The sequence below is a fragment of the Electrona antarctica genome (assembly GCF_951216825.1).
Source record: "Electrona antarctica genome assembly, chromosome: 7".
Lineage (NCBI taxonomy): Eukaryota > Metazoa > Chordata > Actinopteri > Myctophiformes > Myctophidae > Electrona > Electrona antarctica.
In genome coordinates, this window is record NC_136812.1 from 27,453,480 (window position 1) to 27,467,676 (window position 14,197).

General features: G+C 40.3%; 1 protein-coding gene across 2 annotated transcripts in view; it reads left to right on the plus strand.

Annotated features, from left to right (window-relative positions):
• The window catches only part of jak1 (Janus kinase 1), a 42,428-nt gene extending 29,058 nt beyond the window's left edge, over positions 1-13,370 (plus strand). For both annotated transcript variants that reach the window (XM_079504938.1, XM_079504939.1), the window contains exons 17-25: positions 414-565; positions 1,599-1,749; positions 3,875-3,966; positions 5,797-5,995; positions 6,219-6,343; positions 8,697-8,869; positions 9,229-9,346; positions 9,664-9,774; positions 10,064-13,370. In XM_079504938.1, coding sequence (XP_079361064.1) covers positions 414-565; positions 1,599-1,749; positions 3,875-3,966; positions 5,797-5,995; positions 6,219-6,343; positions 8,697-8,869; positions 9,229-9,346; positions 9,664-9,774; positions 10,064-10,162 — 1,220 coding nt within the window. In that variant the 3' untranslated portion in view covers positions 10,163-13,370. The remainder of the gene's footprint in view (positions 1-413; positions 566-1,598; positions 1,750-3,874; positions 3,967-5,796; positions 5,996-6,218; positions 6,344-8,696; positions 8,870-9,228; positions 9,347-9,663; positions 9,775-10,063) is intronic.
• Positions 13,371-14,197: the final 827 nt, after the last annotated feature.

A 14,197-nucleotide genomic window follows, 5' to 3' on the forward strand; every position in this document is an offset into this window, starting at 1 on the left:
TTGACTTCCAGCAGCAAATAAGGTGACATTCACTGATGGCAGTGGCCGATGTTTGTGACGCATGTGACGCATCAATTTTGTGCTGGCTATGTTGGTATGTTGATTATCCCAGGCACAAAAGGGGGATAACAAAAACAAAATAAACAAATATCGATATCCAAATTGTTATATTATACATTGATGATCAGTTCATCCCTATTTGAATTTATATAATATTTCTAAGAAACTGGCATATTTGTATCAGTCTGACTCTGAGCTTGTGTCTCATCAAATATGCTTACTGTACTCTGTCGTACAAGAGTGTTGTCGGATGCCAAAAATAGCGGATTAAAAGGCTCTCAGTGCGCCATGGATCCGATGCGTACATGAACTAATATGAGATTTTCTGACGGTGAGTTTTCCTGGCTCTGCAGAGCGAGTGGACCGAATCCCTTGGATCGCTCCAGAGTGCGTGAAGAACGCGAACAATCTGGGCATCCCAGCTGACAAGTGGGGCTTCGGGACCACCATGTGGGAGATCTGCTACAACGGAGAGAAACCCCTCAAGGACAAGAAACTCACTGAGGTACACTCTTCACTATCGCGTCTTCTCAACTCTAATCTCACACCCTTTCACTCTGTCTATGTTATCTACCTTCAGCAGCCTCTGTATTCCTTCCCACAGCTCAACTCTCCTCTCTCCATACCAATCATCTGCATTAAATGCTTATTTTAATGTATAAAATGGGGTTTTCTACCATCTGTATGGTAGACCAGTGGTTTTCAATATTTTTGTGCCTAAAGCACACCAAAGTGTAAGTCATAACGCCTGTAACCATAGAAAAATAGCCTCTAATAACACTTGGTATAACTCTTATCACTCTTATTTGTATTTACTAGGGCATTAAGCAACTAGTCGACTAGTAAATCCACTAGTCGACCTTGTTGGTACTAGTTGACTAGTTGATCAAAATACATTTTAAAAAAGGTTGTTTTTTTCCCCCAATTTTGTAGGCCTCAAGATCAGATAGATTATAGTTATAGTCACCAATGTACACAGTTTTTAAATGTACAAATATTTATTTAAAAAAAAGGTAAAAAAGCATAATAGGTAGTTAAACAACTAGTCGACTAGTACACTAGGCAACTAGTAAAAATGACTAGAAGTGAATGCCCTAGTATTTACCAAATAAAAGGTTTAACCACTTAAGCCCTATTTCATACTTTCACAAATATTAAAAATGTTGCATCATGTGGAAACTGGATACTGGAAACTTTTGTATAGTTAGTTGTATATATTTCAATAATAATGTGTAATCCCAAGGCACACATGGACTTGTCTCAAGTCTTGTACCAAGTTGGGAACCACTGTGGTAGACTATGTTGACACAATATACTCTTGCCTGAGCAGTAGAAACTCAGACTCAGGTTATAATCCCTGGTAGGACATACCAATTACAGATTGAAGCTTTAATGTGTGTGTGTGTGTGTGTGTGTGTGTGTGTGTGTGTGTGTGTGTGTGTGTGTGTGTGACTGTGTGTGTGTGTGTGTGTGTGTGTGTGTGTGACTGTGTGTGTGTGACTGTGTGTGTGTGTGTGACTGTGTGTGTGTGCGCGCAGAAAGAGATGTTCTACACTGCAGAGTGTCAGCTGGCCACACCAAACTGCAAAGAGCTGGCTAAACTGATGACCGACTGCATGCACTATGACCCTCTGAGGAGGCCTTTCTCTCTGGCCATCGTCAGAGACATAGACAGGCTGGAGGAGCAGAGTACGTACTGTGTGTGTGTGGTCATGTGCAGTGCATTATGTGTGCGATGCGGTGTGTAATTCCTTTTGTTTTAATTGTCTTACTTTCTCCAAAGTGAAACCATTGCCACAAGAAAATAATTACATTTCTTTGCTAATGAAAGATTGTGAAGTTTTTAAGTCTAAAGCCCAAACCACGCCAAAGGGTTGCCATGCAATTCCTTGCAACCAAACGGTTGCAAGGTTACTATTGAAGTTAAACTTCAAGCTATTTGTTTGTTCAAACGGGCCCCAAGTCTATATTTGAAACACTACATGAGATGTAAACTGATTGAGGATTACATATATTGTATCACAGAGATCATCTGATGTATCTCTAGCACAGGGGTGGGCAACTGGCGGCCCGGGGGCCACATGCGGCCCCCACCTTCACTTAATGTGGCCCTCAGGTTAATGTCAGAAAACTGATATAATATTGATTTCAGCTGTTTACAACTCCACAACATGCAAACATGACCCGCTTTAATTACTTCAGTCTAAATTAGTAGCTCAATGCTTCAACACAAGTATAATTAAAGGCATTTGAAATTACATACAAATGTTCATTTTCAGGATTTCAATTCGAATATAGCAAAAAGATAGCCGATCTACAAGCTCAAAACGCGTTGCGCTGCGACGCGTTTTGAGCTTGTAGATCGGCTATTTTTGCTACGACAGTAATATATGGCCCTAGGGAGCGAGTGTGGAAATATAGTGGCCCTCTCCATCGTCAAAGTTGCCCAGCCCTGCTCTAGCAGGTAGATGACAGAGAGCTGAGAAGGTGCAGCAGTATACAGTACACTATGTATTTAGAATGAACTTATTACCTCAATTTATAATATATTTGTCATTTTACATTCTGGTTGACGTTAGTGGTTACTAAGAAAAAGTACTTCCTTAGTTCCTTTCATCCCATAAGTGCAGAAGCAAAATCTTGCTAGCTAACTAGGTGTTTTGCATACGGATTCACCACGTCTGCTCTCAAGCAAGCCTGCACCAATGCTGTGCAGTGTGCACAGGGCTGTCATTTGCTAACACGTGCGTGTGTGCGTGCGCGTGTGTGTGTGTGTGTGTGTGTGGATACATTTCTATGTATACAACAATACAATTCTTGATTTCCCCTGCTGACAAAGTTCTTTGGGCCTTAAATTATATTGCAGTCATTCTGTATAAGAAGTAAAAATGAAAAATGTATGGAAATAAAGGATGTGTGGGGCTGGGCTGGACACTATAACAAAGGGAGAATAGAATAAATAACGGGTACATGTGTGGGGGAAAAAAAGAAAGTCAAGGCTCCTTTCACATTTAACATGTTTTGTTATGCTGTTTGTTTCCCTTCTCACGTACAGTATCTAGTTGGTAAATAAGCTGTACAGACAAGTTGTTGACTTGGTGTATGAGGAAGTTCACTGGGTTTGTGTTCAGTGAACTACCCCTTAGAGGGGCCCCTGAGTCTGTTATGTTGCCCTTTGGCAACATAACAGACTCAGTGCTGTCACCTGGTGGCTACTACTGGGTATAGCAAGGCAAGCACCTTCACTGCAGCTTTGTCTTCTCATCCTCTAATGTTAAAATCCTAGAATGTCCTAGCCATTTCTCTGCAATGTTTATGTTTTCTGAGGAGGCCCTTTTCAAATAAATGTTGACAAATGTCTTGCGCACATGTACAGTAAGTCACAAAAGCATTATCATTCAGTGGTTACTATTTTTGATGTCATGAGTCGCACATTGATTTTGTGCAATGGCATATTGAATAGTTAAACAAAGTAAGCAGACTTTTCTGAGTAGTGCTGCGTGCAACCTATTGGCCATTGATTACAGTTCTGTCACTAGCAGGAACTTGGGTTTAGAATGATAATACCTAAACATCATAATTTTGACACACATTGTCACACTGTTTCACAAATCAGAGATTGGGACTTGGCCTGACAAAACGTTTCAGTCGTGAGATTTGCTTATGGACAATTAGGACAATGCACCTACGGACGTGATGTCGTCAATCATCACATGATTATCGCCATGTCACATAGTTCAAAATGCCCTTGGAAATGACTATATTATATATAATTAAACTCACTTTGTTTTGTGTTTCCTTCCTTCTTGCTCAGATCCGTCCATCATCCTCATAGAGAGAGACTCAGAGGTGGACCCCACCGTGTTTGAAAAGAGATTCCTCAAGAAGATCAGAGACCTCGGAGAGGTACCGCATAACTACTGCCTTTTATTTAGTAAAATAATGTATCCATTATTTATCCATCCATTCAGGACGGGAACCGTGTCTCAAGTGTTTTAAGCATTATGTTATACTTTAGCTATTGAAAAATGACAGATCTACAACCTCTCGGTGCCGCGCTACGAGCTTGTAGATCTGCTATTTTCTTTTAAATCGTGAAAATGTGTCTCAAATCTTTGAATATATATTCTGTCACAGTGAACGTTTTTAACTCATATCTTTGGTTCTGGGGGGGTCTCTGGAACAACATATTTTCAGATGGGGGTCCGCGGCCAAATACAGATAATTCCGGGGGTCCTTGACATGGAAAAGGTTGAGCTCGGACTAAAATATATATCCGTTTGCGCTGCATCTAATCTTTCACTCAATGGTATGCCAGAAAATGCGGTTTGCGGTTTGATTGAAAAGAAAGCTTTAGAAGTCTTTTCCCGACGTGGATGTTTAAACGCAAAAGTGCACGGAACATTTTCTGTCCACTTCTAAATGAAAAGAGCATAAGACCTTTGTTGTCCCAAGTGTATTTATTGAATAGTGTATTTCATGTCTCAGTAGCACAGAAGAAAGACCAGTAATGAACATTTTGTCTTTCATTCTCCACCTAAACGGACAAAACACATTCAATTATGGTTGCTTTTTGATTGAAAATAAAGATTTAGATGTCTTTCCCCGGCGTTGTGGACACAATGAACCAGTCAGTTGACAGGAAGGACTTCTGGAAATGCACAAGTGTGTCCTATGAGATTAAGAACTGTCTTCCAAATCTCTGTAGCACAGAGGAAAGGACAGTGCTTTGTAAACCAAAGGTTTTTCAAGACCAGTAAGGAACATGTTCTGTCTTTTACTCTCCACCTAAAATCTAAATGGTCAAGTATTTAATTCCCTGCAGGTACGTTTGCTGTGCCAGTGTGGCGCAAGCGAAACATTAAAGGACCACTTTTCAACCTATCTTCATGTAATTGGTCCCCACTAATGTTCATGATAAAATACCACAATTTCTTTCTACTCAGTCTGTCTCTCATAGGAGGGCTGTGGGCAGTTCAGAAACCCATCCACTAGGGACATCATCATTAGGCAGATGTTTAAAAACAAGATAATGTTTTTTAATATTTAGATTTTTATTATCGTGAGAACGATGGCTTCCGTTATCGCATTGCAACTTTTCAGGAATAAAAAGCCTGCCATTTCTATTTGCTTGGATTCCCCATTGATGATGTCACTGGTGGACGGGTTTCTGAACTGCCCACAGCCTTCCTATGAGACACAAACCGATTAGAAATTTGTGCCATTTTATCATGAACATTAGTGAGGACCAATTATATGAAGATAGGTTGAAAAGTGGTCCTTTAAGGGTTTATAAACTGAAGGTTCTAGGTTGCTACTCCATTACAGTATAGATTAAAGTAGCTATAAGCAATAATATGTCAAAATGACTTTTTTTTTCTTTTTGATATTCAGACAGCCAGCAAAGAGTAAAACTTTGTGACACATCTAGGGGCCACAATCTGCATTCAAATATGTTCCTAGAAGCTTTGTCATTGGTCGAAAAAAAAACCCGATCGAAATAACTAACCAATCAGGAAATAGACAGGCAAATCGAACAATGACAAAGCTTCTATGAAAATCTTTGAATGCAGATTGCAGCCACAGTGTGTCACAGAGACCTTTTTTGGGGAGCATTTTACCCTTTGCTGGCTGTTTTTTTGCACATTCTTGATAGTTGCTCAGGACCTTTTTGGCAACTATTTAAGCGTGTGTTTTTTCTCACGGGTCTAGTAATGTTTGTGTGATCCTTTGTAGGGACACTTTGGCAAGGTGGAGCTGTGTCGCTATGATCCACGGGGAGATAAAACGGGAGAGTATGTAGCCGTCAAGTCCCTGAAGCCTGAGAGCCTGGGAGAGGATCAGCAGAGCGACAGCCTGCGGCGGGAGATCGGCATCCTCAAAGAGCTCTACCATGAGAACATTGTCAAGTACAAGGGCATATGTGAGGAGGAAGGTGAGATGGAGCTATCACGCGCACATGCTCACTCACTCACTCACTCACTCACTCACTCACTCACTCACTCACTCTCTCTCTATCACACAAGCACACACGCGTGCGTGCGCGCACACACACACACACACACATAAATTATTCTCTATGTTGAGCATCATCTCTATTGTATTATGGTCAGTCTTATGTCTGACTGCCTTTCTGTGTGTCTACTGTGTATGTGTAGGTGGTCGGTCTATCAAGCTAATCATGGAGTTCCTCCCAGCTGGCAGTCTGAAGGAGTACCTCCCTCGGAACAAAAACAAGACGGGCTTCAACACTCTGATCAGCTACGCTGTTCAGATCTGCCAGGTATCACAGCCTTGTATCTAAGACCCCGTTTAGACAGAGACGTTTCAAAAGATATCACTGAGTCGGTGTCAAAAAGTTTACCGTATACACTTAATCGAATCAATTAACCTATCTGTCTACACTACAACAACCAAAACTGCAACCGGCCCTGAATGCGCCTGTAGTATATATGGCCAGACTGTAGGTGGTGCTGTAGCACTAGCTGGCACAAAGCCCCAAAAAGAGAGAAGTAGACATGATGCCAGTGTTGCCATGTCTGTTTATTATAAGCAACTTTGGGCTTCTTTTTTGGCTTGTTAAGTGTATAGTTGATTATTTGGTCTTGTTTCCTATGATTTTATTTTATTTTATTTAGCACATAAAAACTAAATAATGAAACATACAAAAATACAGAAAAGGGAAAGTGCCTGGATGAGGCAAGTAGCCCAATGGGCTACCTATAGAGGCTACAAGATAGACTACAATAAAACATTTAGGACATGATTGTATAGATTTTCCTAAATACATGATTGGACTATATAAAAATACAACAAAAGTATTCTAATTAAAAAATATAACACTTGGTTATCTACAGTAAGAGAAAAGAGATAATAAAAGAATATATTTATTGTCATCTGGTCAATCAGAAGTTTGTTTGTTGTTCTGTGTCCTAAATATCAGATCAACAAGCTCACAACGCGTCGATCCGAACGCAAACTTGTAGAACTGCTATTCTCAAATAAGCTGGTCGCTTTTGGGGTTGTTTTCATAGACATGGTTGCTTATTTCTCTCACACAATCTGGCAACACTGCAACCGCTCCGATGTAAACAAAAACAGACAGGAGAATGCTATTCCCATGTCCACTTGTTGCCAATGGTGGTGGTGTGTAGGAGCAGTAAATTTTGCTGCAGGACAAATGCAACGCTGGGTGCTGCCATCTTTGTTTATTATTGTTCGGGGGTGGTGCATGCGTCTTAAAACACATGTGGGCTCTTGCGTCATCGGTTCAGGAAATATGCGGATTCGGACGTCCACACAGTGGCGCAAAAGTCCCACTCTGGGACCCGGTTTCAAAAACGAACGGATTCATTCAACGTTTTGGTCGGCAGTGTGTAGATGAAAGGGCAAAACGATAAAAAAGTTATGCGGTTTGACTGCGGATCGTCTCAGTCTAAACGGGGTCTAAGCCAGTGGTGGGAAGTAACTAACTACATTTATTTACTCAAGTACTGTACTCACGATAAATCCCATTTTATAGCGCAAATGGGCCATTAATGGGCCTATTTTTACATCTTGTGTTTCTTGAATTATCTTTATCCATTCTATCTCCCAGTCCCTTTTCCTCCATCACATCATTATGTAATTTCTACTGTCAAAGATCGCCTGATTAAATATTCCCCCACTAGGCCCCACTAATCACACAAGCAACACTTTTTCTCAATACATTTCTTAAATTAGCTTTTGATGATGTTCCTGTCCTCCATCTAATGGCTTAGAAAAATAATTGTACTAATGCTAAACTTTCTTGCGAACTCGTGTTTCTCCAATTGGGTTACAGTATGTGTACGTGGAGGTACTACAGGAGGTACATGAGAGAAAGTGGAAAATGAAAGAAATGTCATTTACTCTTATGTTTAGTGATAAGCCCTTCACAAACATTCTGTGAACCTGCTGATCTATTCAATGTTAAACCAAATTAAATCAAAAAACTTGACTAGCACAACTGCTATGGAATAGAAAGTAATACTTATTTGGACTGAACTGGACTTTACTGAAATGCTTTGGCCACAATTTAAATCAAATCTGCTTATGATTATTATGAGGCAATAATTGCCCTTTCACTCCATTTCTTATTTGTAATTTTAATTTGTCAAAAGGTGGGTTATCATTTACTCATAGGATCCCTATGAGTAAATAGGGTACTATACCCTGAGTATCGGCTAATGCCATCAGGTAGGAGGTACGAGGTCCATGCGTGTAAATATAATAGGTACAAGCATTCCTTTGTCCCTCTGTCAATCACACTCATTAACAGAGTCCTTGCAGAGGGCAGACAGGGTAGGGGTCGAAGGTTTTGAGGTGATGTTCTTCCCCTCTTTTGTACTAGGTATGTTGGTGTGTGGTATTTAAATGTTGGCGGGTCCTTGGGGTCTAAGACAAATTTCTCCTTCGGGAGACGAAATAAAGAAACCTTGACCTTGAACTTGATAATGCTAGTTATGGTTTCTAAGCAAAATATTGTTGTTCAGTAAAGAGGGTGTTTTGATTCACAAATCAGGGAAAGGGAGTAATGAGATCCTATATAAAGATCGTTTCGTAGACGTATCGCAGTATTTACCAAACTCTAATCTAGGTGTGTCCGTTCCTCCAAGGGAATGGATTATCTGGGATCACGGAATTACATCCACCGGGACCTGGCTGCCAGGAATGTTCTGGTGGAGAATGAGAGCACGGTGAAAATCGGAGATTTCGGCCTTACCAAGAGCATCAAGGAGAATGAGGGTTACTACAAAGTCAAGGAAGACCACGACAGCCCTGTGTTCTGGTGAGACAGCTGCACAGGAAGGGAGTGGGCCTTTTAACCTCTTCAGAGTGGACTTGGTCACAAATGGTCATAATCGTGTTGTGATGAAATTGACAATTATTATGATCGACTGGGTCCTGTTTATTCCTCATGTCACAGGGGTTTGTGTGTGTGTGTGTGTGTGTGTGTGTGTGTGTGTGTGTGTGTGTGTGTGTGTGTGTGTGTGTGTGTGTGTGTGTGTGTGTGTGTGTGTGTGTGTGTGTGTGTGTGTGTGTGTGTGTGTGTGTGTGTGTGTGTGTGTGTGGGGTACTGTATACTCCATCATGTAAAGATGTGAAGTGTTGCATGAACTCATACGTGTGTGTGTGTGTGTGTTCTAGGTATGCTCTAGAGTGTCTGACGAGCCGCAAGTTCTACAAGGCTTCAGATGTGTGGTCCTTCGGTGTGACTATGTATGAGCTCATCACCTACTGTGACTCTGCTTCCGGTCCAATGCAGGTCAGCACACACACACACACACACACACATAGTGCCAGTCTTTTAGAGGGAATAGTATATCTATCTCCCTGCTCTTAATTTTGAATGATTGCTGTCTAATTGTAGCAGAGCCGAACACCAAGAAGAAATGTTATATCCACACTACTATTTTCATTCTATAATAAAATATTGGTTCAATCTATATACTCGAACATGAATCTATTATTTTGTTTTGTGATTTTTTTTGTATAACCAATTAAATCAAGTAAATAATAAATTGATGCACACCAAGAATAAAAAGTCTAATAAATCACATCTTTGTCTGTTCCCCTGCACAGCGCTTTTCTGATATGTTTGGTCCAATCCATGGTCGAATGACTCTCACGCGATTGGTGGAGATTCTGGAGGAAGGGAGGAGGTTGCCCTGCCCTGAGAACTGCCCTGAGCCAGTAAGCATTAATGCTCCATCTTCTCAAATGTTTTCATGACAAGGACCCCTTAAGTTAATATTTTGGCTGCAGACCCCAATTGATTATAATATTATTTCATTGCAGGGACCCCACATTAGCTTTCCTTTCTCGTTCATGAATAGTTCAATTTCAGCAAATTTTTCACCAAATCATCCCGTGCACAGGATTGGACCCATTCGGGCCGCTCGTTTGATACCCTGAGCTAAGACAATGATAGTGCTGAAATAGCATTCAGAACGTCATGTTATTGGTTTGTTTTTTATCACAGGTGTACGCGCTGATGCGTAGGTGCTGGGAGAAGCTCCCCGACGACAGAATTGACTTCAAGGGCCTGATCGAGCAGTTGACCCGCATGCAGCAATGCTGACCTTACAAGTTGACCTATAAAAATGATGACCTTGACATCAACTTCTCCGAGGCTCATGAAGGGAAGTCACTATCAGATCTCCTTCACCCACCGTGCCTATTTGAGGGAAACACACACACACAAAAACCTATCCCCAGATCGGTCTCCGTAGTAGTCGCAGCTTCATTTTACTTTTACGAAGAGGGACAATCCTTGGAGACCAGAGGTCAAGGTTCACGCAAGGCTGCATTCCATGTCTACCACCCACCTCTATGGAATAAACACCATCGTAGTCAGGTTTCTTTCCACTTCATTTGCTGAACGTTTTATATTTTTGCTTGCCGTTCAGACAAGTCCAGTGTAAGATTAGTCCAATATGAAATGAAAAGAAATGTCATGATATACTGTATTTGAATCCTGTCGGGTAGGGGACAGCACATTTAAAGTATAACCCTGTAGGTCCAGTTTTCACTAAATGTGATCTTATTTCTAACAAAGTAATCCAAATGTAGCCAAATACCTGAACTGCAAAGCTCAGTCAGACGCCTATGTCATACAGTATAATCTATGGGCCTTCTTATTGTAATCATATATTGAATTGAGGGGTTTATATTGCTGGCATTTCTGATGCTGACAATGAAAGGACTTTTAAACATGGACACATCCCACACCCACAGTGAGTTTAAGAGGTTGTGATGGACCTCTGTCAGCCCCTGTCCTTTTGAAGGACATCGACCATCACTGGGAAATGCTAGACTGGATGATGTGCAAAGAAGATGGTTGAATGGGACACCGGCTGTAACGCACAAGGCACATAATGTGGTTTTCCACTCTCGATCAAAATGTTTTCTCCTAAAGAAATTGTGCCACAAAAATATCTATATCCCTGACCTGAACCAAAGATCATGCAGCACACACATAGATCTTCCTCATTCGTGCTTTTCTAACAGAGTATCGTACTCTTTCTGGAGGAGATATACTGGCTGAATTTACTGTATGTATGTGAGAGGTTCAAATTTTGTGTCACTGATCTAATCTTCTGTAACAAGAGGATAAGTTCTGTTCTGCAATGAATTGAATTACTATATATTTTCCTTGTGCCAGCCTGAAGACTTGGTTATACATAGTTGTGCACAGGAGTTGTGCTCCAAAAATTACCGATCTATAAGCTTGTGAGTTTTTAGATCGGCTATTTTCAGTAACTATTTGGGTAAGTAATATGCTTCCAGGGTCTCTGTCAGAGCTATTCAGCGCTATGCTCTATCTATTGATCCTCTGGCTCTTGAATGTTGAATTTCCAAATTCATTAGTGTTGCTGTTGCAATGCCAAAATGTCATGCCTGGCCTCCAGGTAGACAAAAAAGACTTTCTGTGTGTTTGTGAGTGGATAAAGAGATGGAAGTAAGAAAGTGTTTGCTATGGTTGGACACTTGATGGCAGTAGAAGACATGTTATTGTTTATAATTCTGAATCGTAGCTTTATGCCTTCATTTGCAATGTCTTTATAAGAGCAACAATACTGAGTGTAACATTTCTGAGATACATTGTTATTTTTAGCCTAATTTGAATTGAATTTGAAGTTGATTGTTTGCATTGAATTGAATTTTAAGTTGATTGTTTCCACATTTTCAACATCGGAGCATAATGGAGATTAAGTGAGGGTACTGTAAATGAAAGTTGATGAAGATACAGACATAGGTGTCCTATTATGCTGAATTGCTCTTTTTAAGACCCACAAAACGTCTTTTTTTTATATAATATGAAACATGTAAGCTTGTGTAGTTTTTAATTACGTGTAACATTTTATCATTTTCATTTCATACACATTATGCCTGGAAAAGTATGGAAGTTACGTATATTCTATTCACTGTTTTTGAGCAGGGGGTGTAGTCTAATTTAACCTCATTTAACCATGGGAGTCCCTATTTTGGGCATGTCATTATAGTTGGAAATATCCCTAATTCTTGAAGTCTTTTAAAGATTTTTCTGAAACATTCAAGCATGTTCACAATGCTCAAAAATAGTTTTCAAAACCGAAAAAAAAAAAAAAAAAAAAAGCTTACGCTTGGCTATTTTTGCTATTCATTATACGAAAAGGTATAGGGCTTAAGTAGTCCAGGTAAAAAAACATTGTTGCGTCCGAAACCCTATGTAATATGCTACACAATATGCTATTTTCAGCCCACTGTTTGGTATCTACAAACAGTGGGTTTCACTTTGAACATACTACATAATTCCATGCCATGGAGTGAGTTTTTAATATAACGCAGAGCAAATGAAACGTATAAGTATATTTACACTTAAATTGGAGAGTTATTACCGATGACTGTTCTGTTCTTTGGAGTCCGCTATAGAGGGTATGCGCATGCTTAAAGTGAATGGCACATCGAGTTGTTTAATGCAATCAAATAGGACTTTTCTTTTCTGGATGTATGGGCTGTCGAGGCCAGAAAGTAGTTTTTGCCACTCAGTAGGCATTCCTGCATAACTTTGATGATAATGTCACGCGTATACCCTCTATAGCTGTTTTCATAGAAGCCGGGCAACTACCGCATTGCATTGTGTAGCTGTGTAGCTGTGGTTTAACATTAACCCAGCTGCGCCCCGTGTAGCTGTGGTTTAACATTAACCCAGCTGCACCCCATGTAGCTGTGGTTTAACATTGAGCCCTCATTATCACTTCCGCATTTTGGACACCAAATTTTGGTCGAAAAAATGTGTAGAGCGTTTTTCCGGGTGCTTCAAAACGTCACCGAGGAACTTCCATAGGAATGAATAGCAGGAGGCTGTCACTCCCGGTCCGAGCGCACAGCTGGGGTTTAAAGGAGAATTTCAGACTAGAAGGCTTTCTTACCTTATTTGTAGTTGTTACGGATTATTTGTGCAATTTCGGATGTGGCCCATCTGTGTTGAATGGACCCAAGAGCCACACAGCTACAAATGTGCACAAAATCACTGCAGGTTGTGAACAGTCGGTTCTACTACTTTTACTGTGAATTTGTTTGGACCGGGGATGGGCGTGGTCAACAGTCATCATACTTTAGAACACACACCTGAGTTTCAGTCCACTTTTTTTATTTAGGAATGTAAAAGACAATTCCTTCTGCTCAAAAGAGGAGAGAGAGAGAGAAAAGAAACAAATATATATTTTTCAAAAGAATAAGACATGTGGGAAAAATTGTACATAAATACACCATGACAAAATAAATAAAAATCGATGTCCATCGTGTTTTGTGTGTCATAAGTCCAAAAGCATCAAATTAAATTTTATGAACTACCGAAAACATGTTTTTTCTTTGTTCTGTACATCACATAGTGGCATGCTAAAATTCAATTGCTTCTAGAAATACTTTTATTCACAGTAAAACGATATCAATATTATTGTAATATAAAATATTGCAAAATCTACAGTACATTTCAGGTCAGAAAAGAAAATCCACAATTTAAAAGCAAACTGTACAAAGCAAAAACCACAGCATAACTATATATTATATATACTGTATCACCATCACAACGCCTCCAAGTCACTTGACTACTGTATTGCAGAAGCTTTGTGATGTCATACACCAGTTGTTCTCAACCTGTAGGCCGGGACCCCGAGGTTCCCCACATGATTTTGGGGGTGCAGGGGGACGGGTCCCCAGATGACAGTGAAGTGACAATTTAAGGACCTTTAAAGACCGTTATAAAACTTCAACAAAAAATGAAGAAAAGAGAGACCATTACTGCATCAAAAGTAATCAACAAACTATCCTATAAACCTGGTCAAACACTGGCCAAATTGTCAAATAATATAAGAAAGAGGCAAGAATTGTGAGAATAGCCGATCTACAAGCTCACGTGAGCTTATATATCGGCTATTTTCACAAAATGTATCTGTGAAACAGAGTCCAACAAAATGGTATGCCTCAACTCCTGCATACCAAGTGCTTATCAGGGTTGGGGGTCCCAGTTCATGATTATTTTGGGGGTCACAGCCTGAAAAGGTTGAAAACCACTGTACACATACACCAGTGTTTCCCAAACAATGGGTCGGTACCCATTTTGTGGTCGCCG